This window comes from Limulus polyphemus, unplaced genomic scaffold (assembly GCF_000517525.1).
Source record: "Limulus polyphemus unplaced genomic scaffold, Limulus_polyphemus-2.1.2 Scaffold1361, whole genome shotgun sequence".
NCBI lineage: Eukaryota > Metazoa > Arthropoda > Merostomata > Xiphosura > Limulidae > Limulus > Limulus polyphemus.
The window spans coordinates 103,821-125,961 of NW_013666971.1; the positions used below are offsets into that span (position 1 = coordinate 103,821).

The following is a 22,141-nucleotide window of genomic DNA, read 5'->3' on the forward strand; positions in this document are numbered from 1 at the left end:
TACAAGTTCAAAGATATTTCCACTCACGTAGTATCTCGTGGTAAAAGTTATTAATTCAAAATGTACTGTCCGATTTAAGTACACTTACATATATCCTGTTTGATACTACGGGATTATCAAGGATACATGTTGTCAACGAACAATGTATCTATTCTATGCTTTGTCATATCTTTTCACATGAAACTTATATATTTCCATGCCGACAAACGTTCCTAAGGTTAATGTTTATTCACGTCCAGGACAGAATGACGAGGCAGGGAATATATGTAATGTAAAAATGCATAACGTGTTTGGAATGTTACAAAAGTCACTAAGAGTGAAATGAGAAATATTTATTGCTCCAGGAAAAGTATAAGCGTTTAGATATAGGCAGAGAGTTGAAGGTTTTAGAACACTACAGCTATAGGACGTGTGCAGTAGATTATAAACTATAAATCCGAAATACGTACCCAGCAATTTTCGAGTAGATCGACATTATTGGTACTTGGTCACTACGTCAGGTAGAGATAAAATTCATATTTTTGCTTTTTGCATTTTGACTATCTATATCTACATCTATAAGTATGCTGTTTTCTCGTTTGTAGTAAGAAATATCTTAAACATTAAAACTTTATATTTGTGTCTCTGTCGAACTTTGTAAAGCAAATAATACACGCGCAAAGTTTCTTTCTATTGTTTTTTGAAAATCAAAAGTCATATGCATGTTCTACATTTCTAAATAACTTACTTTAGCCCTGAATTTGTCGGCTAGTTAATGCATCTTTCACTATCTCTAGGATCCAAATATTTCATCATATTGTGTAATGTTATGTTTTTTGTCGTTTTAACAATCAGTGTAAAGAATTGACCAAAAAGTAGATTAAATCAGTCATTTTCTACGGAATATAAAAATATAAAAAACCAGAATTAATCAATGGAAGTAACGGTAATATTGTCGGTGTTTTATTCTCATAGTTTTATGACTCGTGTTATACCCTGTAACCAACAAAGCTATGAAAAGATAAGCAAGTTGGTGCATAAGTAGTTTACAGATATGTGTTTAAAAATATGTTTTCTATATAAACTCATCGTCCTTTCTACTGTGTTCCCTGTATAGATCCCACGTCCCATCTATTTTGTTCTCTGTCTAAACTCCACGTTCCCTCTTCTGTGTTCTCGGTCTAAACTCCACGTTCCCTCTTCTGTGTTCTCGGTCTAAACTCCACGTTCCCTCTTCTGTATTCTCGATCTAAACTCCATGTTCCCTCTACTGTATTCTCGGTCTAAACTCCATGTTCCCTCTTCTGTATTCTCGGTCTAAACTCCATGTTCCCTCTTCTGTATTCTCGGTCTAAACTCCATGTTCCGTCTACTGTAGTTCTCGGTCTAAACTCCATGTTCCCTCTTCTGTGTTCTCGGTCTAAACTCCACGTTCCCTCTTCTGTATTCTCGATCTAAACTCCATATTCCCTCTTCTGTGTTCTCTGTCTAAACTCCATGTTCCCTCTTCTGTATTCTCTGTCTATACTCCTCGTTTTATCTACTACTTTCAATCTATACTCCATGTTCTGTGTACTATGTTCTCTGTCTAAGCTCCACGTTCCGTCTATTGTGCCTATTACTATATTTCGCGTTCAGTCTACTGTATTCTCTGTCTAAGCTCCATGTTTCGTCTAGTGTGTTGTCAGTCTACACCCTACGCTCCGTCTATTTTGTTTTCAATCTATACTCCACGTTCTGTCTACGTTGTTCTTTATCTAAACTCGACATTCCAACTACCGTGTTTTTTGTATACCCTCTACGATTATCTGTTTTATTCTCTGTGTAAACTTCACGTTCCGTCTCTTGTATTTTTGTCTATATTCAACATTCTATCTATTTTATTCCATATCTAAGCTCCACGTTTCACCTCTTACATTCTCTGTCTATACTTCATTACCTACTGGTTCTTCTCTCTACACTAAATAATCTGTTTAAAGTTTCTCCTAGACATTCTTTTATGTGCTGTTTATCATTTTCTCTTAGCGTTGCCCCTTGTTCTATCTTTTACTTGCCCCCCTATGGCTCAGAGTTACCTCTCTGACCTTATAACATTTAAACACAGGTTTCTATACCCATGTTGGGTATAGCACAAAATGTCCATTGCGTAGCTTTGTGCTTAACAATAAATTAATAAACACACGAGCTCTCTTTTACTAGTTCAAACTATGGTTTATGTACAGTTTTTTCTAACTGTTTCTATATTTAATTAAGCTTGTATTTCTTCCACATCTGTAATCTATAAAAGTGAATTAATGCAATACAGTTAGATTAATTTTTTTCTTCATAAAATGGAACCAAACAGCGAGCAAAAATCACCTTAGTTTGAAATATCAAGTGCCTATTGATGTACATATTCTAGTGTACCGGCAGTTGCCTAGCTACAGCTGTACACACAAGATCAAAGTGATACAACTAGCAGGCGCTTTTCTTGGAAAGTATATGGAACGTAGTCATAGAGTAACTAGCAGTGTCTATCTAGCGACCTACATAAAACTTATGTTCAGGTAAGGGACTATTCCTACATGTTTACTTACAGAGCAAATTTAGTAGGGTTACTAGTGTTACACTGAATCTTAAAATAGCTAGTGGTGTTATACTCGATCTATAGTCTAGTAGAATTAGTTGTGGGAGAATAATTCTCTAGATAGTTTGATAGGATTAGTTGTGTGATACTGGATTTCAATATAATATTGCAAGGTTGTTTGTGTCAAATTGAATCTCTAGATAATTTTGTAGGATTATTTGTATCAGAGTAAATCTCTAAATAGTTTAGTGGGGTTAGTTGTGTTATACTGAATCCTCAGATATTTTAGCGTGATTATTTGAGTCATAGTTAATCTCTAAATACTGTAGTAGAATTTGTTGTGTCAGACTGAATTTCTAGACAGTTTAGTAGGATTCTTTGTGTCGTATTGAATCTCTAGATAGTTTAGTGGGTTTTTCTGTGTCAAACTGATACTCTAGATAGTCTAGTAGGATTAGTTGTGTCATACGGAATCGCTAGATAATTTATCAGGATTAATTGTGTCACACTGAATTTCTAGATAGTTTACTTGCTAGTTAGGTGTGTATTTCCACTAAAGAAACATTAAAGTGATATTGAAAACATATTGTCTGAAATGTAATAAATAAGAACTGCTTTACATTTTAGCTGCCATTTCGCGGTAAAAGAGAAATTGGTTCCAGGAACAACTTACTAGTTAAATATTTAAACTTCTTGATCAAACTGGTCCAAAGATCGTACATTAATGAATACTTCAGCTATCCTAAACAAATGGATGAATTTTAGGCTTTCCTAACAAGTGAGCCTCATAGAATATACATCAATAAATTATTGAGAATTTCTGAAGAGGTGATCACACCAATTATATATTAGTGATTATTTATGGTTGTAGAAACTAAGCCCTAGGGACCGTAAATGAATTAATTTTTGTTTCTAAGCAAGTAGATCCTACAGAGTATACAATTGGAAAATTTGTCCGTTGTCGCATTAAAGCTATTTTAATAGTCTACCTTCCCTTCTTTGGAACCTTTGAAAGAGCCTAGACTTCTTTATTACATTCTTCTTTCATAAATAAATGTTTAACTTCGTTAGAGAGAAGCGTTTCCTGTGAAATCGGTAATTGTCCCAGTAGTTATGTGATGTGTCCTTACTTGTTTCTTTTACTGGTGTAAATATTTTTTACTTATGCATGTTAATCATTATATGTGCATGTTACAAGTTAATCACCAAATATTTAAAGCTCATTTCCCATACATAATAAAAAAGTATGTGATAATTTTAAATAACTCCCTGTGTTTAAAATCTGTTAGGGTAAGGTCTAATCAAGAGTTCATCTAAAAATGAGCCTATCTTTCACTTTAAAATGTCAGATGATCAAATATCAAAACCGTTGTTTGGTAATCCTTTTAACGTCATCTTGGACACGCGCTAGTTGACAATGACGTCAGTTCCTTTTTTAAATGACCCTTGAGCTTCCTGTTTCGAAGTGGTTCTGCGTGTTTTTCGGAAAGCATAATATAATAGCTACTCCAAGTGAATCTCATACAATGTTTATTAAAGGAAAACATAAAAGTTGACATTAATTATTAAGAAAACCTTAGTGTTGGACTTAGTTGTGTTTATACCTAAAATCCGTTACCCAACAATGCTTGTCGTCAGATAGAAAACAAATTTCCAAGCAAAATTCAATATCTCTTACAATAGCGCTAAATTTGTTTTGAATTTCGCGCAAAGCTGCACGAAGGCTATCTTCGCTAGCCGTTCCTAATTTAGTATGGAAAGACTAGAGAAAGAGCTAGTCATCACCACCAATTTCCAACTTTTGGGCTCCTCTTTTTCCAACGAATAGTGGGATTGACCGTGACATTATAACGTCCCTACTGCTAAAGGGGTGATCATGTTTGGTGAGAAGGGGATTCGAACCCGCGACCCGCAGATTGCGAGTCAAACGCCCTAACCAACTGGCCATGCCGGGCCATAGCGATCAAAACATTTGCACCAAAATAAAATACATTTTACTTGTAGCTGAAATTAGCTAGGATATAATGATTTATTTCTACGATCTTTGACAATTTTGAGGCTAGCCTTAAATGCTATCTTTACTCGTAACAAGGGAACCAGTTGCATTTTTCTTTTTGATTTCTTGTTTTTAGTGTAAAGTTACACAACAGACTATATTCACGCTGTCCACCACGGAGTTTAGTGTTGTAAGTCCATAAACTTACCGCTGGCCCACTGGGAGACTAACTACAATTGGAATGAGATAGTATCAGAACAAAATCAGCGCATTAAAGATTTATCTATTATCTAATTTTGAATATTCTTTTTTGTTAATAAATATCAATGTTTTTGATTTGTATATACACAGATATATTCCGTACTGACACGAAATTGCTTATGGAGTGGCAACAATGACTTTGAAACCAAAGTGCCTGCGAATGTTGATTCTCATCTGAATTGAATTATTTACAGTTAACGTCTAGAGAACAGAATAAAATTCATCATTTATAACTAGTGTCTGGTAATGAAAATAAACTTTCAAGTCTGCAAGTTTGGGTCTTTGCGACATAAAATTATACCTTTTTTTCCACAAAATATTTAACGCCTAACTCTGAATTAGAAGATAAGTTTCTTAATTTATATTTATATGTTTCATTTCAATTATATTTTCTGACAGATTAACTTGATAATTTGGAAGATTTGATCTCATAATAAAACAAGGTATTTCAATTGTGTTTGTTAAATGTTTTAAACATCTTTATTACACACCTTTTCGTTTAATTTTTTTTCTACACAGTCATAAACTGCGTAACAACTGAAAATCCTAATGTTGCTGCTTGTGCTGTTTTCACCTGCCTGGTTCTACTTCGTTCCAGTCGTCTTTGGAGTTAATGATATTCCACCAGCAAATGACTTCATTTTTAAAATTAAAAACAGTACAGAACCAAGTGAAATATCTTACCGAAAATTACTGAGAGACCCTACAGGCAGACAGAACCCCTTGCTTCCTTATTCTAATAAACCCTGGTGTCCATCCTGGATATATATAGCACCCTGTGAGTGTGGTGGCTCCCAAGGGTTTCCAATTTTAACTTGCAAAGAGTTGGCACACTTTCATGATCTCCATAGGATTTTCAGTTCATGGTTTCCTGTCACAGACTTTGGAAAGTTAAGCTTAACAAACTCTGATATTTCTACGTTATCTAAAGGAATATTTGGAAATATAAGATTTGAATACATTTATGTTTATAAAACCACTTTGAAAAAAGTAGAAAAAGGAGCTTTTGGTCAATCTAATGAAAGCTTAAAACGAATTGAGATAATCCACAATGATCTAGAAACTTTTCCGTTTCAAGATCTTCAGCATTTTCTAAAGCTAGGTTACCTACAACTGAAATACAACGGTATAAAACGTATTCCGGACTTTGCTTTTGGCTATGTGCCTGAACTAAAAAAAATCGACTTGTCCTTCAATAAGATATTCCACATTGGATCATATGCCTTTAAGGATCTTCCTTGTCTAGAGCAACTCGACTTGCGTTTTAACAAACTGGCTGTTCTGAACAACCATGCCTTTCACTTGTCGAAACCCAATAATTTGTTGAATCTGGACATTTCCAATAATAAAATTATTCTCATAGCTAATGAGGCTTTCCATAACCAAGTTCCAAAAGTTTTAAACATTTCCAAAAATAATCTGAAAAAACTCAAAGATACCGAGTTTAAACCTGTGCTGTTGAACATGATTGACAAGAATGACGGAGTCCTTGTAGTTAATGGTGAGTTTACTTAAAAATTAATTTAGCTGATCATATACTTACTTAGAGCTTAATGAATCTCACTGTAAGACTAATATAAATGACATGTTTAGTTTGTACTTAAATATATCTCATAATAAACGTCTTTCCTATTTAGAATTATTTATGGTATGGTTGTATACTTCATTAAACGAGGCCAAGTTTAAGCTTTTTGTTGAATTTCACTCAAAATTAGTCGAGGGCTATCTGCACTAGTCGTCTTTTGTTTTAAAGTGATAAACGAGACGGCAACTCTTGTAAGACTCTTATAACGCACCCGTTAACGGAATGCAAACCACAGAACGTCAGATCCACAGTCAGACATGCTATCCATTGGGCCCATCTAGTTTAGGATGTATTATCCGAAACTGGTTTATTTAGAAAAGTACTTCGAAACAATATATCAAACTTTTGAACATCCATTCTCTTTATTAAAGATATGGTGAAGAAAAAAACAAAATTCCTGCAAAGAATTATATGTTGCTGCTAAGAAAGTTAAAGAATTGATTGTTATAGTGTTAGTAGCTGAATTCGTATATTTATCTATCGGCGAGAACAGTATATAATAATTGTAAAGTTGGGTATTTCTTTTTTTTACAAGTATAACTTATGCAAAGCACTGATATAATTTTTTCTTATTTAATAAATCATTTACGCTTAAATGTATAATGTATGTAATCTCTTCATGTGTTTATATTAAAAATAGTCAAAAATGTTCAACAACATCTCCAAATACAGTTTTTCATATTAAATGCATTTAAATTTTATTTTAATGTGAATGATATTTACGTAGAAATAAAATAATTAATGTATGTTGAGTCTTCCGAAGATTTTCACTGCCGCTGGTGTATTTGTGACCATTTAATTACAAATATATACAAAAGTAATTATTGCACAATTATAGTTCAACAGCTATTTGGGGTTGTTTGTAATTAAGCACAAAGCTACACAAAGGGCTATCTGTGCTCTGCCCACAACGGGTATCGAAACCCGGAATCCCGCAGACATACCGTTGTGCCACTGGGGGGCAGCTATTACGGACACAACAATACTTGACACCTTTCATATTAAAGGTTTACTAAAATAGGGTGTTTTCAGACTAGAATAAATAGCATAAAAATTGGTTAACATTTGTTTTCGAATCAAGTAGACTATTCACTAATTTGTTTATAGTTCCATGGTGTTAAAAATTAAACTGAAGAGGTGAAAATTGAAACCGGATGTAATTCAGACCCATTATTTTATTTTCTAGATGCTTATAAGTAAGCGCTTGTGTTTCATACATACCTGATTTATCATGAGAAGGAATGTGGAATCTTTGATAATTACCTCGAAGTGAACAAGAGTATATATATATGCTTCATTGACTATGGGAAAGCTTTTGAAAGGGTGTACCATCAAAAGATAATAGATGTGTTATCCAAGTGTAATATAAACAGCAGAGATGTGAGATTCATCCAGAACCTGTACTTGGAGTAAAAAGCAAGTATTCATCTAGAGGAAGTCAGTTAGATACTTTCAGTGTTAAGGTTGCATACTTTCACCACAGCTATCCAACCTTTACACAGAACAGATATTTAGAGAGATAGATGATCTCCCAGGAATAAGAATTGGAAGGGTTAATATAGTGGTACTGAGGTGCGCTCACGATACAGCGATATTGATAGAGTCAAAGGAAGAATTACAAAGAATAATGAACTTAGAAGAAGTTTAGAGTATGGGTTGAGCATTAACATAAAAATATAAAACCATGGTTGTGAGGAGAGATGTAAAAGAAAAAGTTAGAGTCAACATCAAAGTGAATGGTCATACAATAGAGCAAGTGGACAAGTTTGTCTTCTTGGGGCAACTGATAACTAAGGATGGTAAATGTGAGGCAGAAGTCAAGAATAGGTAGAAATTACAGGAGATACAAGCAGATGTTGATGAAAAAACACATTTGTGAAAACAGTATGATATTTTCTTTTAAAAAAACTACATTCATATTCATATATTAAAGCAGTTACCAGAATAATAATAGCAGCAAAATAACTTTGGGGATAAACTATATTCTCGAAATGTGTTGAGCCTAAATAAATACAAATATCAAAATGTTGTTTTTTTTCCCTAATTTTCGGAAGAGGTTCTTGATATGTACGCAGTCAGACTCTGAAACAATGAAACCCACCATATGCATGCGATAGTTCGACCATACCATTCTGAGGCTGTGGTGTTCTGCTGCGGCACCAACATATTGCTAGATATTTGGTTTTCTTAAACGAGCTTTGGAAAACCGTTATTGTTATGTTCACGAAAATGTTTGGAAAAGTAAAAAACAAATGACAAGAGAAATTTACAGCAGTAGTCACGTGACAATGAATTATTATGTTACCTACAGATGACAAGGTCAAGGTAATATAGAAATAGTATAAATTTCAGTTGCTTTTCTTATCGACCCCCTTGGCTCAGTGTTAAGTCTAAGGACTTACAACATTAAGCATCTGGTTTCGATACTCGCTGTGGGCACAGAACAGATAGCTCATTATGTAGCTTTGTGCTTAAAAGCAAACAAAGGTCTTATGTTACTACTTCATTGGTAAATATGATATTGGTTTACGCCTACCTTATATATCATATATTTTAGCCTTTGGAAGAATTTTAGAACTTGAAAGGTTCAATACTATTACGTATTCTAAGCTTTCTATTCCATCAATTGTTATTACCTTTAAGTATTTTCGAATTTATAATGGCTAGCATACATAATATAAGCTATTTACTAGGTTTCTTTTTTCAATTGCAGATAACCGTTTCCTGTGCACTTGTGTAAATGTGAAGTGGTTGCTTCGCTTAAGGGAAAGAATCAGACGTCATGTCAAAGGCTACTTTTGTTCAGATTTAAAGAAACCTCTTTTTGAAATTACCCTGAATGAAATTGAATGTTACTGAAAATCGTTTATTCACAGAGAAAATTTTAAAAAAGAATGATCCTAATTAAAAATTTAATCAAAACCTTATAACTGAACAATATTCCTGTACCTCTAGACTCTGCGGTTTTATTATCAACTTCTCTGTGACATCCAACACTCATTCATCTTTAGATGCTTGAAGTGACATTGATGTGATGTTTTTCGTTAATGGCGTATCATTAATTTCATCTTTAATTAGCATCCTTTAGTGTCAAGTAGTGAATATTCGGACACATTCTGAATATTTCTATTCTCAATATTTGATGGTAAACCTATTGCAAAATATCGTTTTGATGGGAATTTTGTATCTTATTCGACATCATCGAATAATATAAGCATTGTATAATACTGTTGAATCAGTGAATAAAGAAAGTTAATTTTGAAAATTGCCTTTTGCAAAATCTTATTTACACGAAGAAGTTTATCCACTAAGAAGTGTATTTAAATGGTATCTGCTGCACTTAAACTAAAGGTATACAGATTAAGAAAATGAAAAATGTTAAAAAAACAAGAAAAAACAACCTCAAAACATAAAAAAATAATCATAATAGCCGAAAGTTATCATAAAATGTCTCAAAAACGCTAAAAAATGACAAACATCAGTTTTTTTTTTCATTGCTCTTCCTTTCAGGTCTCTCAATTTTGCTTCCCCATTAGGAGTATGAGGTTTCTGTGTTCACTTGGAGGGACAATATTTTCAAATGATAAGGAGTTCCCTTTAAAACACAACACAAAATGTAAAAAGTATCCAAAAATGTAAAAAATATTTTTCTAAATGATAAAATTTTGCATATTCAATCAAAACAACGATATTAGCTCAATAGGTTTCTGCCCCTAATTTGGAGACCAAAGTGAGGTAAATACCTCCTAGATAAATTACAAATAGTTCTGCTCCATCCCACCCCTTTGGAAGGGACAAAACCGAAAATTGTGAGGAGAAATCGTAACAATGTAAAGAAAATATAGAAAATAGTAAACAACAAAAGTTGTTACAAAATGCTCGTAGCTATAATGAAAGTATCTAGCAATCCTTCGTCATTTTTTGGGGGTAGTTACATATATTTTTGTATTTCAAAATATGCAGGCTGTCCCCTGAATAGATTAACAGTGGTGAGAATTAACTGAATATTTTCATTTTTATGTGCATTAAGAAAACTACGTTCGATGAATAGGTATTTTCATATATTTGAAATAGATCTATTTTCTTTTCCCCCAATTTTTAACTTAAAAGGAAAACTTAACTTTCGTGTTCCAAATCCTAAAATAATTTTCAAATACGCGTCTCTTTTGAGCATCATATTCATATCTATGAAATCAGAATTAGTCGTTCTTTTAATAAAAAAATATTATTCGCTAAAAACCCAATAGCATAAATTGGAAAATTTCTAATTATATAATCTATTTTGAAATTCGCATAAGAATCAAACTCTGCTATGTTTTTATTAATTTCTGAAATAGTAAAATGTTTGATTAAATAGTTTATATCATCTACACCTTCATCTACATACGGTCCTATTAAAGTTGTTATGATATTTTTATTTGCATCAAATTTTGTTATCTTTATTCAGTATCAATGAATTATTTTCCAAGTATTTTGATTTTCTCGCAGTTTCAGTATTAAAATTAATAGTATTTAAATTAGTATTATCAATTGACTCTTTCGGATTTCCTTTTAATGCACTCATATTAGTATACAATGTTTTATTGAAATCTTCGATTCGGTCAATAATTTTTTTATTTACATAGTTTTTGTTGACTGCATCAGTTTCTTTTGTCGGTTCCTTTAGTTCTTTATATTTCTCTCATCAGCATCAAAATTATTATTTACTAATAAAATGCTTTAGATACATATATAACATTATTAAAACGTTTGTCATCGATTTTGGTTTTACTATGAACATATTCTTCCATTAACGATCATTTTATAGCATAATTATTATCAGCTGCTTCTTTATTAATATAACAACTGCTTTCATCAATTAATTTAATTAAAACCATTTTTAGGTGGACCTATTGAATTCAAAGATACTTCTTTACATGGAAACCAAAAACTCATTGATTGTTATTAAAGAGTTCCCATGATATCAAAACGTTTATTAAATATATTCATCATTCCTTTTCTCTTTTCAATTAATAAGTAATAAAATCTACATAGTTTTCTCAAAGTTCGTCTTAGTTGCCAGAAGAACACAATCTTCAAATTATTACATAATTCGTGGTTTGAAACGTTGAAAGAAATTATTGGACATAATCTTCTGTAATTAGTATAGCTTAATAAACATCCAGGTTTTGTATTGATATTGATTAACCCAGGTATTAACGAATCTCGAATAATCTAATTCTCCATATTTGAACGAAAAATTGTAATCTTCAGATGGATATTAATCATTATTAATCCTAACCCACGTTCTTAATATATAAGACTATCAAAAATCATACTATTTTCTGATTGGTTATTTTCCTTATCTTGAAATTGAGGAACAATGTAAATGTTTATAATTTTATCAGATGTCGTGTTTATGACATATGTAACACTAGTGGTTATCCCTGAGCGTGCTAGCTACGCCGCCAGAGAGCGACACAAGTGTGTCGACCTCAGGCAATGGGGAGGGAAAGAGACGATGGCGTCATAGAAACCAAAAAACATGAACGCCATAAACACCAGAAACAATGACGTAATAAACATCAGAGATGATGACACTATAGATCCAAAACGTGTCACCAGATGGCGCGTTGCTTAGACAGGCTAAAGACAGAGAGAGCATTGCTAGGTGTAACGTCATAGTTCCACGAAGTGGAATCAAAGGGTGTGTCTATCTTAGGGAGAGGTGATATAGTTCAATACCAGAGGGCCTGTTACTATAAGCGGATTGTGTTACTAAGGTTTATAAGCGGATGTTTTTTCTATATTCGGATGGTGTTATTAAGGTTCTATAGGCAGATGGCATTATCAAAGTTCTGGGATACTGTTATTATAGGCGAATATTGTTAATAAGCTTTCTATAGGCGTTACTAGGCGGATTATGTATGTTTTAGAGAGGCAGATAGTCCCATGTGATTGTATACGGATTTCAACTTATGTATATGTATTTAGTGTATACATTTTACAAAGGTGGATGTGTTTCTTTAGGCGAATGGTCTAACTAGGTATATTGTGCGTACCTTACAAAGGTGGATGCTATTATTAAGATTCTATATACGCATTGTGTTATTAAGGGAAATTTGATTTCAAATGTCTAGATTTAATTATGACATTTTTCACTTTTAAAGGTTTACAATGTTTCTATGGGCCGAAGATGCTATCATTATGTCTTACTAAGGATAATGTTACTTTAGGCAGACAGTGTTCCGTGGGATTTTAACACACCTGTTGTTTTGCTTTCACAAGTCAACGAGACAACTGTTATAATATATATCAGTTTTATCATCTATTATTTGAATGAGGCAGTTATTATCACCAGTAATTTATTTTATATTATTTTATACTCCTGAAAAGAACACTTATTTAATTATCTATATAATCTAACATACAGTTTCATTTTATAAGTATATATTCAGATATAATGCATTTTATAATGTCTGACTTAAATCATACTGTTATGTAAGCCCTCTATTTATAATTTCATTCATATCATTTTGGTGCAACTAAATATAATAAATGAACAACTTACTTGTTTAACTTTACTGTTATATGATCTATTTAAAATAGCAACACTTACCATTCACTTGAAGTTATATACAATTAAAATTCATAAACCTTTGTGATTTTACTTTCTTCTTCAATAGGCATTGAGATAAACATCTATCTGATGTCAAGATCACAAAGGTCATCATCCGGCCACACATACAAATGATGTGAGCTAATAGTCTGGATTTTGATTTTTCTGACGTTTCTCATTTCTATAACTAACATCTGTTTGTCCTGAAAAGGACACTTATTTTCATGTTTAGTTTTGTAAGTCACTATAGTTTAAAGGATCTATGTAAATAAGAATTAGCATTGTTACTTCTTCGTCTAGATCTTGTTTCTTACAAACTATATATAGTCTATATGTTTGCTTGGTCTCTTTCAGCCTATTCAAGACCACTTAACGACTCGAAAAACTTTGGTTTTAGAAAATATATGGGGCAGGATGTCAGGTTTAGAAAGATTTTGACCTTTTATGTTCACTAAAACAGATAATGTTTTAATTTGAATACAGAACACTCTATATGACTCAAAGCTTTATCAAAAGAAAAGGGTGATCAATATGGCAGAAAAATCTTATGAAAACAAAAGTTGAATAAGACAATTATAATACACTATCACTACTTATGTATTTACATTATTCTTACTATTGAAAATAAATGGTTAAAACTTTACATAATCATATATTTTCTACATAAATTTAATGTTCACCATACTTTAACCAGAACTTTTGTATGTCATTGAATTTAAAAGTCAGTAAACATACTTCTTTCAGTTTACGTAGTTATACAAAACACTAATTGTGTATTCACAATATTTAACGGGACATTTCAGTTAGCATACAATTCCTGTGTATTTTCTATTCAATTAGACTCCATAAGCTGATTATTCACGTTTCTAAATAAACTGTCATCACTAATATTGAAACATCTTAACTTATAAAATACATGATTAACTTTCATACAAGTATTGTACATTACTTTCATATTAACATTTCAGATATCTGCATCTATATCATTAAAGTTCTCTTGTAATTTTTCATACTTAGGTTCTTTGAAAACTTTTGCTCATTCTCTATACGTATGTACAAAGGGATCAATAATTTGTTTATTGCAGTCTTACTAGTCAACTCCAATTAACATCAGAAAATATTTAGCCTTGGTATTTCATCCATTATATACTGTTTAAAATGTGAAACAAAAACTGAAGCAGTCAATATTCAAGAAGATGCATCAAAGAATGGAAAACCTATAATTAAAGGAATATCTAATTTTTGTGATACAAAAAGTCTCAATTTTTCTTTTTCTTCATCAATTAGATCGTCCAATTTTCATTAACATTTTATATTTTCACCATGTATTTTATATATATGCAAAATATTTTTGGTGTTCTTCAAGGTATGATTTAACAACCTTTAATCAACATTCACATTCCATTTTTTTCATAACTTTCATTTCTAATTTTATCATAGTAATCACTAATACATTTTTACATTAAAATTATAATCACCATTATTAGTTTTATTTTCATGAAATTCATAAATGATTTCTCTTCTTTACATGTAAAACCCCTTTTAAATTTATGCAATCGTTTTCTACGAAGAGAGATTTCCTTGTTTTTCCAAATATGTTTTAACAATTTCTTCACCACATTCACATTTCACTTTTTAATATATTTCATTTGCAATTTCATTATAATGATTACTAATACATTTTTACACCAAATTCTAATACCAACTTTGGTTTTACTATTTTTATTCAGTTCATTGAGAGTTTTCAACTTTAGAAGCATTGTACTTTTTGCTTTCCTTCGTTTATTAATAAAACGTTTCTAAATAATAAACGGATATCAATGCTTTTGATGATTATGAGCAGCTTTCTGAAAAAGTTAAAAGTAAAAATACGAAATAGAGAATCCACCAGAATATTGTAGTTTATGTTCAAGATGGGTAGTTGATGATACATGTTATTATATTATTGTACTAATTAACGCAAAAAACATTTTTATAACGTAAAATATTGAATGATTTCATTTGTTAAATTAATATAAATACCATCAATAAGAGACATTTCATTATTTTGTTTTCTCTTACAAAAGTAAACATAAGGATTATTTATTTTTTGCTAAACATATCTGTGATTATTTACAAGTTGAAAATTATATAAAAGAAACTAAATCCAATAAAATAAGAATATGAGAAAATTTATAGAATATTATGAGAAGTTAAAACCTATAGAATGGCATGAAGGCTATAAAACATTTTACTTGGAACCATTAATCGGAAAAATCATACATTAATGCAGTGTTCATACTAAGCTCTAACACAGGGTCTCCTTCATAATTTCAAAATCGCCTCTTACGAAACATTAGGTCAATGTTAACACCAAAGTTTCTTTTGAAAAGAAATGAAAGGGTTTTGGGTATCAAAAATAATACTTTAATATTTTAGATGAAAATAATAATCCTTGGTTTAAATATAAGTATGTAACCGTAGTATTGGGATGCACAAAAGTCCTCTCAAGCTATTTGTGACAGTGTTGATAGTAAAATATTTTTTTTTAAATTAAGGGATCTATCAGAGATTTGCCCCATTAACACACAACTTCACATTATCTTCATTAATGAGAGTGGACTGTACAAATTAATATTTAGATCATAAATGTACTTAGTAGAGAAATTTACTGACTAGGTAACATCTGAAGTATTACCTTCAATTAGAAAGACTGGTGAATATAACTAAAACAAATATCCAATTGAACACTTTAATAAAAAAACGTATTTGTAAGGATATTCCAATTAGAAGAACGAGAGATCATAAACGAGTAATGTTTAATGCAGTTAATACAGCACGAGAAATTATAAATGAGCAAATAATCGAATTAGAGGAAATCTAATCATGTAATAGTGAGGCCTAAAGATACTAACAAACATCATATTGTTTATTTTAATTAAAATTAATCATTTATGGTAATACCCTTATTACATTATCAGAACTCATAAATGTATTGTTAATTCTAGAGTAAAAGAATTATTGGAAGACTATCCAGAGATGGAAATAATTTTGAGCATTCCCTTTGACCCCAACAGCATCAACCTATACAAATAAATTAAAGAAGAATTACCTATAAAATCAAGGAAACAATTTAAAAACTAATTCAAGAGGATAATTAATGATGAAAATATTAGAAAAATATTTGCAACATCAATCCAAGGATTAAATTTATCACTATATCCTAACCATTATACAAATACGTTATGACCTTTCCTTCTAATATTTTTTTCATTCTTATAAACTTCCTTTTTCATATAATATTTGAATAATTCTGTTTTATAGAAACTTCCTTGAATGTCAAAATCTTTAATGTTATAAGATCTGTTTTCAAAACTTCAGATATCAAAAATATTTTCTCCGTAAAATTTGGTAACTAACCTTATATCTAGCAGCGGAAGTAATTTTTACATTATATAGATTATTGAATAAAATACTTTCATTTTATTTTTTACACACTTCAACAGGATTCATTTTAATCGATCTATAACCTGAATTATTACAATTTTATTAATTTGTCTAAAATCTCAATCCATTACCATAATATGTAGTAAAATATTTCCACATTTTAGTTTTCAGAGTTCTTTCAGTTGCAAACCAGTGAACATTCTAATCATTAGATAATTTCTGAGTTTTTTAATTGATGAATTCTGTTCCTTTATCAGTTTCTTTGAATGTTCCTGTTACTTCTTCTCCCGTTTTTACTTTGATTGGAATGTCTCCCTGTGGGACAGTGGTAAATCTACAGATTTAAAATGCTAAAATCAGTGGTTTTTATTCCCCTCGGTGGACACAGCAGATAGCCCGATGTGGCTTTGATATGAAAAACACACACACACACACACGTGACTGGAACAGCCCAGACATATTTACTTAAATATCTATAACTGTTAAAACATAGATTTTGTTATTATTGTCAGATTTAAGTTGTCTCATATGATCTAAATCTTCTTACCATTAATCGTCAGTGTGTGTTACGAAAAATTTATGTATATTTGGTTTGTGTTTTGTATATTCATCTTGTTGATGTAAAACTTGTGATATTTCTTTTGAGGTAATTGAGTTTTTATTTTTAATTCTTGTATACCTCTAAAACCTCTCTCTGATTAATATATTTCTTTCAGTTTTTTTAAGTCGAAACTTTTATTTACCACTAACTTTATATATTCCATTCTTTGAAGAGGCTTCTTGAATATTGTCTGTTTCAGTTTTTGTTTTACACTTTAAACAGTACATAATGGATAAAATGCCAAGGTCAGTTGTTTTCTTAGCTTTGATAATTGGTTTTATAATTCCTCCAGTAATTATTTCACTTAAAGATGGATCTTGAAGAGCATTCAAATCTTCAATCAATTTTGATCTGTAACATCTCTATCAGCTTCAGCGTTTGATTTACTATAAGCCATATCATGTTTCTTACATGTTTTATCCACTGTACGAATACCAAGAGCACCTCTAGCTAGACGGTTTTGAAGCTTGGTAAAGGGTCCACAGTACTGAAATCCATATAAATGCATTTCAAGGGAATTAAGTTTATCTTGCATTCACCAACTGGATCATCTGCTTTTTTCTTATTTATATCCATTTAATTTTGAGTCTTTAATGCACTTCTCCCTTGAAATATATTTTAATGTTTGTATGAAATCTTTCTTCTTCTTTACGTTAATTTCTTCTCCAGTAATATTTTGACATTAAATAGGCTTAGCACTTTTTTGTAAAAATTATGACTTTTTATATATTTTTCTAGCACATAATGTTTAGATACTTATCAATTACTTCAATGACACCATCTCCTAGACATAATCCTCCTAAACCAAAAGCAATTTAAAAAAATTAAAACTTATCATAACTTTAATAATACCCGAATAGAATTTATAACCGCTTCGATATACAAATATTTTCTTCTCAAAATATTCCTCCATCACTTATAAAGATATTAAAATTCCTTCTAAATTCATTTCAGGAGATTAAGATCTAATTCTGGAAAGTCACATTTTAAACAGTTTAATAATACTTGGAGACGGCTTGAATGGGTAATGAAGAAAACCTTTAATGTAAGTTTAACATAACAGCAAATTACAACGTTTCGATAAGGCTTTATCATCTTTAATATACTTTAATCAACTTTAATATACAACGTTTCGACAAGGTTTTGTCATCATCAGGTCGAAGCCTTGTCGAAAACCCTATAATTTTAAACAACGAACCAAATATCAATAAACGCAAAATAAAGAAAGCTATCTTAATTGAACAAAACAGCCCTACTCTACAACGTCCGGGGTTATCAAGATACCTTTACTAAGCTGTTGCAATCTCCGGTCATGTGACCTCTTTGTTCCATATTGTATATATATATTGCTGTGTCTATATAAACTACTTGTGCCTGATGATGCCATAATTTTAGCGAAACGTTGTACATTTATAATAAATTTTTCTTCATTACCCATTCGAGCTGTTTCCAAACATTTAAGTGAAAAGGAAATAAGATACAACTAGAGCTTTCTACAAAAAAAAGCAAAATATGGATATCATTATATAAATTACGTAAAAGAAAGAAATGCCATCATAGTCCATATGAAGTGTTATATAAATTTAATCAAATTCAACGAGAATTGTGTATTCCTAAATGACAAGACTAATAGTTTCAGATTTTAAAGATAGTAAGCATTCAGAAGACTTTACAATAGAATTTAAACTCATAAGTAAGTAACAGAAATTATTATTTAGAATTAAAATTTATGTGGATGTCGGTAACATGGAACAATATTGGTGAAACATTTAATAACAATACTTTTAACTATTATAATTGAAATAATGGGAAAAGTTGCAATAGTTGAAAATGGTAATTATACTCTACGCGAGATAAGTAATTTTAGTTAATTTTTTAATGTAAATCGTCCTCCTATAAATGTTGACATTTATTTTGCAATTTTGGGGTTCATAAACAAATTAGCTCCAAATTATCAGATTGAGTTATCTGAACGGAAGCTGTACCAGGTATTAGAATTTAAACCAAAACTTTATTATGATCGAGAACATAGAAGAAAATATATGCTAACACCTCTAGAGGTGTAGACGACATCCGCATTCATTGTGAATTTATCAATGAAGTATTATACAATAATAAGTTTACCAATATTATAAATTCCTACACTCCTTACAATCCATCTAGAAGTTTAATTAAAACTGAAGAAACAAATACAATGTATGCATTTGTTAACAGATCAAATTATACTTATAGAATAAGGATGAAGATTACAGATCAAAACGATCATCTAATTGACATGAATAAACAACGAGTTATATGCAGATTACTTTTAGTTAGTTGTAAATGAATTATAACGAATATCGTATATTTTTAAAAATATTATGGGAAGGTATTTTTACTGATATTTTGAAAATTTTGATAAAGTTCCTGTAGTTAGGTGAGAAAGCAAAATATACTATTGCTGATAAATTCATAGAAAGTAAATTAATTATTATTAAAGAAAACATCTATATGTATTATTTTAGATAAGAAACTTCAAGCACAATAAAGAAGCGGATTTAAAATGTTTTAATTCTAAATAAATAGAAAGAATTTGGGATCTAACAAATGTACCTAATTATTATAAAAACATTATAGAAAGTTTTTAATACCCACTACATCGTGAAGATAAGCATGTTGATGAAAAATGGAATGTGTTCAGATAGGAGATTTAGAATTTCCAAGAAGGGAATATTTTATTGTACATAATAGCATTGGAAAACAAAAAAATGTGTATCAACTTGTGACACCAGGACCATCTAGAAAGAGACCTGCAATAAGTCATATCCAAACCGAAGTATGTAAAGTGTGATGTCTTGTAACAGATGAGAACAACATAATACGTGCAACATAATAAAAAATAAATTATTCCCATCTCGAAACGCGACGTAAGTCACGTGCACACAAGTTGCTTCCACAACATATCAGTTCAAACGTCATATGCCTTAAGCAACTGAAGAATGAAGTGGGTATTCATGCTGTTTCATATAAGAGCATACCAGCCAACTCGCCTATGGATGTCTGTGCAATATGTGTTCTGTTAAAACAAGCGCTGGGAAACTGGGAAAACTAAATGGATTATGGAAAGTGTTGAGGGAGGATGAGTGTGTGTGCTTTATGCATTATAGTCTTACAATAGAGCCTTTTGCAGTAACAACTATGCTGTAGGGCTATTGTAAACATGGACAGTTAGCAAATAAAGAATCGTTTTTAGTTAAGCACAAAGCTACACAATGGGCTATCTGTGTTCTGCCCACCACGGGTATCGAAACCAGGTTTCTAGCGTTATAAGTCCACAGACATACAGCTGTGTCGCTGGGGGTCAGATATAGAATCATTGGACGTGGTGACATGGTCTGTAATGATGTAGTAAGGCTACAAAATTGTTTCAATACAACATACTCAAACTCTGTACCAACAGAAACCTAAAGAAATAAAGATATTCAAACTTCGTATACGTAGATTTACAATATCAACAGACAATATAACAAATGTTTATATATTCAAATTATTGAGTAACTTTTATTCATATTGCAGTCTATTTGATGAATACAAAGTTAGTTTTAAGTTAAGAAAAACTTTCTAGCTATACTATTTTTATGTGTGTCAAAAATTTGATTTTTAAGCAAACTTCTGAAAATGATATTGGGAACATATAAACAGTAATCCTTCTGTAATGTAGTTCATTATATTGTGAACATATAAACAGTAATCCTTCTTTAATGTAGCTCATTAATATTGTGAACATATAAACAAAAATGACTTTGAGAAGTCGTACCTTGTTAATGCTTCTTAGATATAGTTTTCATACCTTTTACAATTTAATATATATATATATATATTAACGGAACATTATATTAGATTTGTTATTGGTACCATATACGGAAAAATCTATCTACCTTATTGTACCATAGAATTCATAGTTTTACATTTCAATATTTTCACTGTAAGATATTCTCACGAGCTGGATATATATCTAAATTTTACGAATTCGATCAAATTTGGCTTCATTGCTAACGAGCCTAAAAGAAAAAATCGGCTAAAGCCAAAACACTTTCTGTTTATTTTTTAATCGTCAAATTAATAAGGTGATCAGATATATATATGTATAAGGAATACAGTAACATAAAATATTTGATGTAGCATATGAGAGACAGAAAAATGGCAGGATGAAATTTTGATTTCGTCGAAAATTATAGAAATTAAACACGAAATAATTATGACTATGGTCTATTGAAACTCATTACATTTACGTTATAGATTTGGAAAATAATAAAAATGGTAATCAGAAATTGTACTGCTAGCTCTGATAAAGGCACAATGGCGAAAGGTTGGCTGAAATATAAATTTGTTTATTATTATCTGAAGAGTAAAAGTTGTTTTTTGCTAACTTTATTTGTAAAATAGATTTTAGAAATATAAAATTTACGTCACATGGTTCATCTGTTGTGTTTTACGTCGTGCCATTGTGATCTTTTAGCAAATCTAGAAATTATGCTTTGACATCTAACTAATATTACCTTTCAATTATCATGTTGTAATATTTTATGATTTTTTAAAGAATTATTTACTTCACAGTGTTATTACATCTTATAACTCCTGCTTTTTATTTAGTATAGTTCAGTTATCTGTTGTCACAGTGCTGTTACGTCTTTGAAAATATACAATGTATTATATGTTACAATTAGCATTACGTTTTTATAACAATCCATTACATTAATCAAGTTTTGAAAGAACTGAATTTTTAAACACAAAAGTAAGGATAGATATATTCAATAATCAGTGTTTTTGACCAGAAACATTGATCAATAAGTGTATGTTTATATATTTTTTTTAATTTAATTCCAATACTTTATTATTCTGTTATCAAAAATCGGGTTGTCTAGTATTAGTTATATAAATTAGCACCATGTAGCGTACTGACCATGAACGGATGTTTAAGAGAAGAACAAGATGTCATATGAAGGATTGGAAAGTTGATTGTGGTCCTTAATCCTTTAGGCAACTTTCGTGTTCAGAAGTAGTTGGGTAACTTACTCCTTCATAAATAAGTGTTACGTCTTCGTTGTTAATTGATTTTCCGTAACTTCGTACCGACGAAACTTAAGCGA

At 30.8% G+C, this 22,141-nt stretch overlaps 1 protein-coding gene across 2 annotated transcripts; it reads left to right on the plus strand.

Annotated features, from left to right (window-relative positions):
* Positions 1–224: 224 nt before the first annotated feature.
* LOC106463252 (oplophorus-luciferin 2-monooxygenase non-catalytic subunit-like) lies at positions 225–9,630 on the plus strand. Of its 2 annotated transcripts, XM_022390693.1 has the most exons (4): positions 225–500; positions 2,381–2,525; positions 5,322–6,303; positions 9,101–9,630. In XM_022390693.1, the coding sequence occupies exons 3-4, from the start codon at positions 5,352–5,354 to the stop codon at positions 9,244–9,246; spliced, it is 1,098 nt and encodes a 365-aa protein (XP_022246401.1). In that variant the 5' UTR covers positions 225–500; positions 2,381–2,525; positions 5,322–5,351; the 3' UTR covers positions 9,247–9,630. The 2 variants fall into 2 exon arrangements, with proteins under 2 accessions (XP_022246401.1, XP_013778716.1); XM_013923262.2 differs by lacking the exon at positions 2,381–2,525.
* The last annotated feature ends 12,511 nt before the right edge of the window (positions 9,631–22,141 follow it).

Coding starts and splice junctions, on each gene's coding strand:
- LOC106463252 (XM_022390693.1), top strand. CDS start 5,352: ATGTTGCTGCTTGTGCTGTTTTCACCTGCCTGGTTCTACTTCGTTCCA. Junction 6,304..9,100: donor CGGAGTCCTTGTAGTTAATG/GTGAGTTTACTT, acceptor TTTCAATTGCAG/ATAACCGTTTCCTGTGCACT.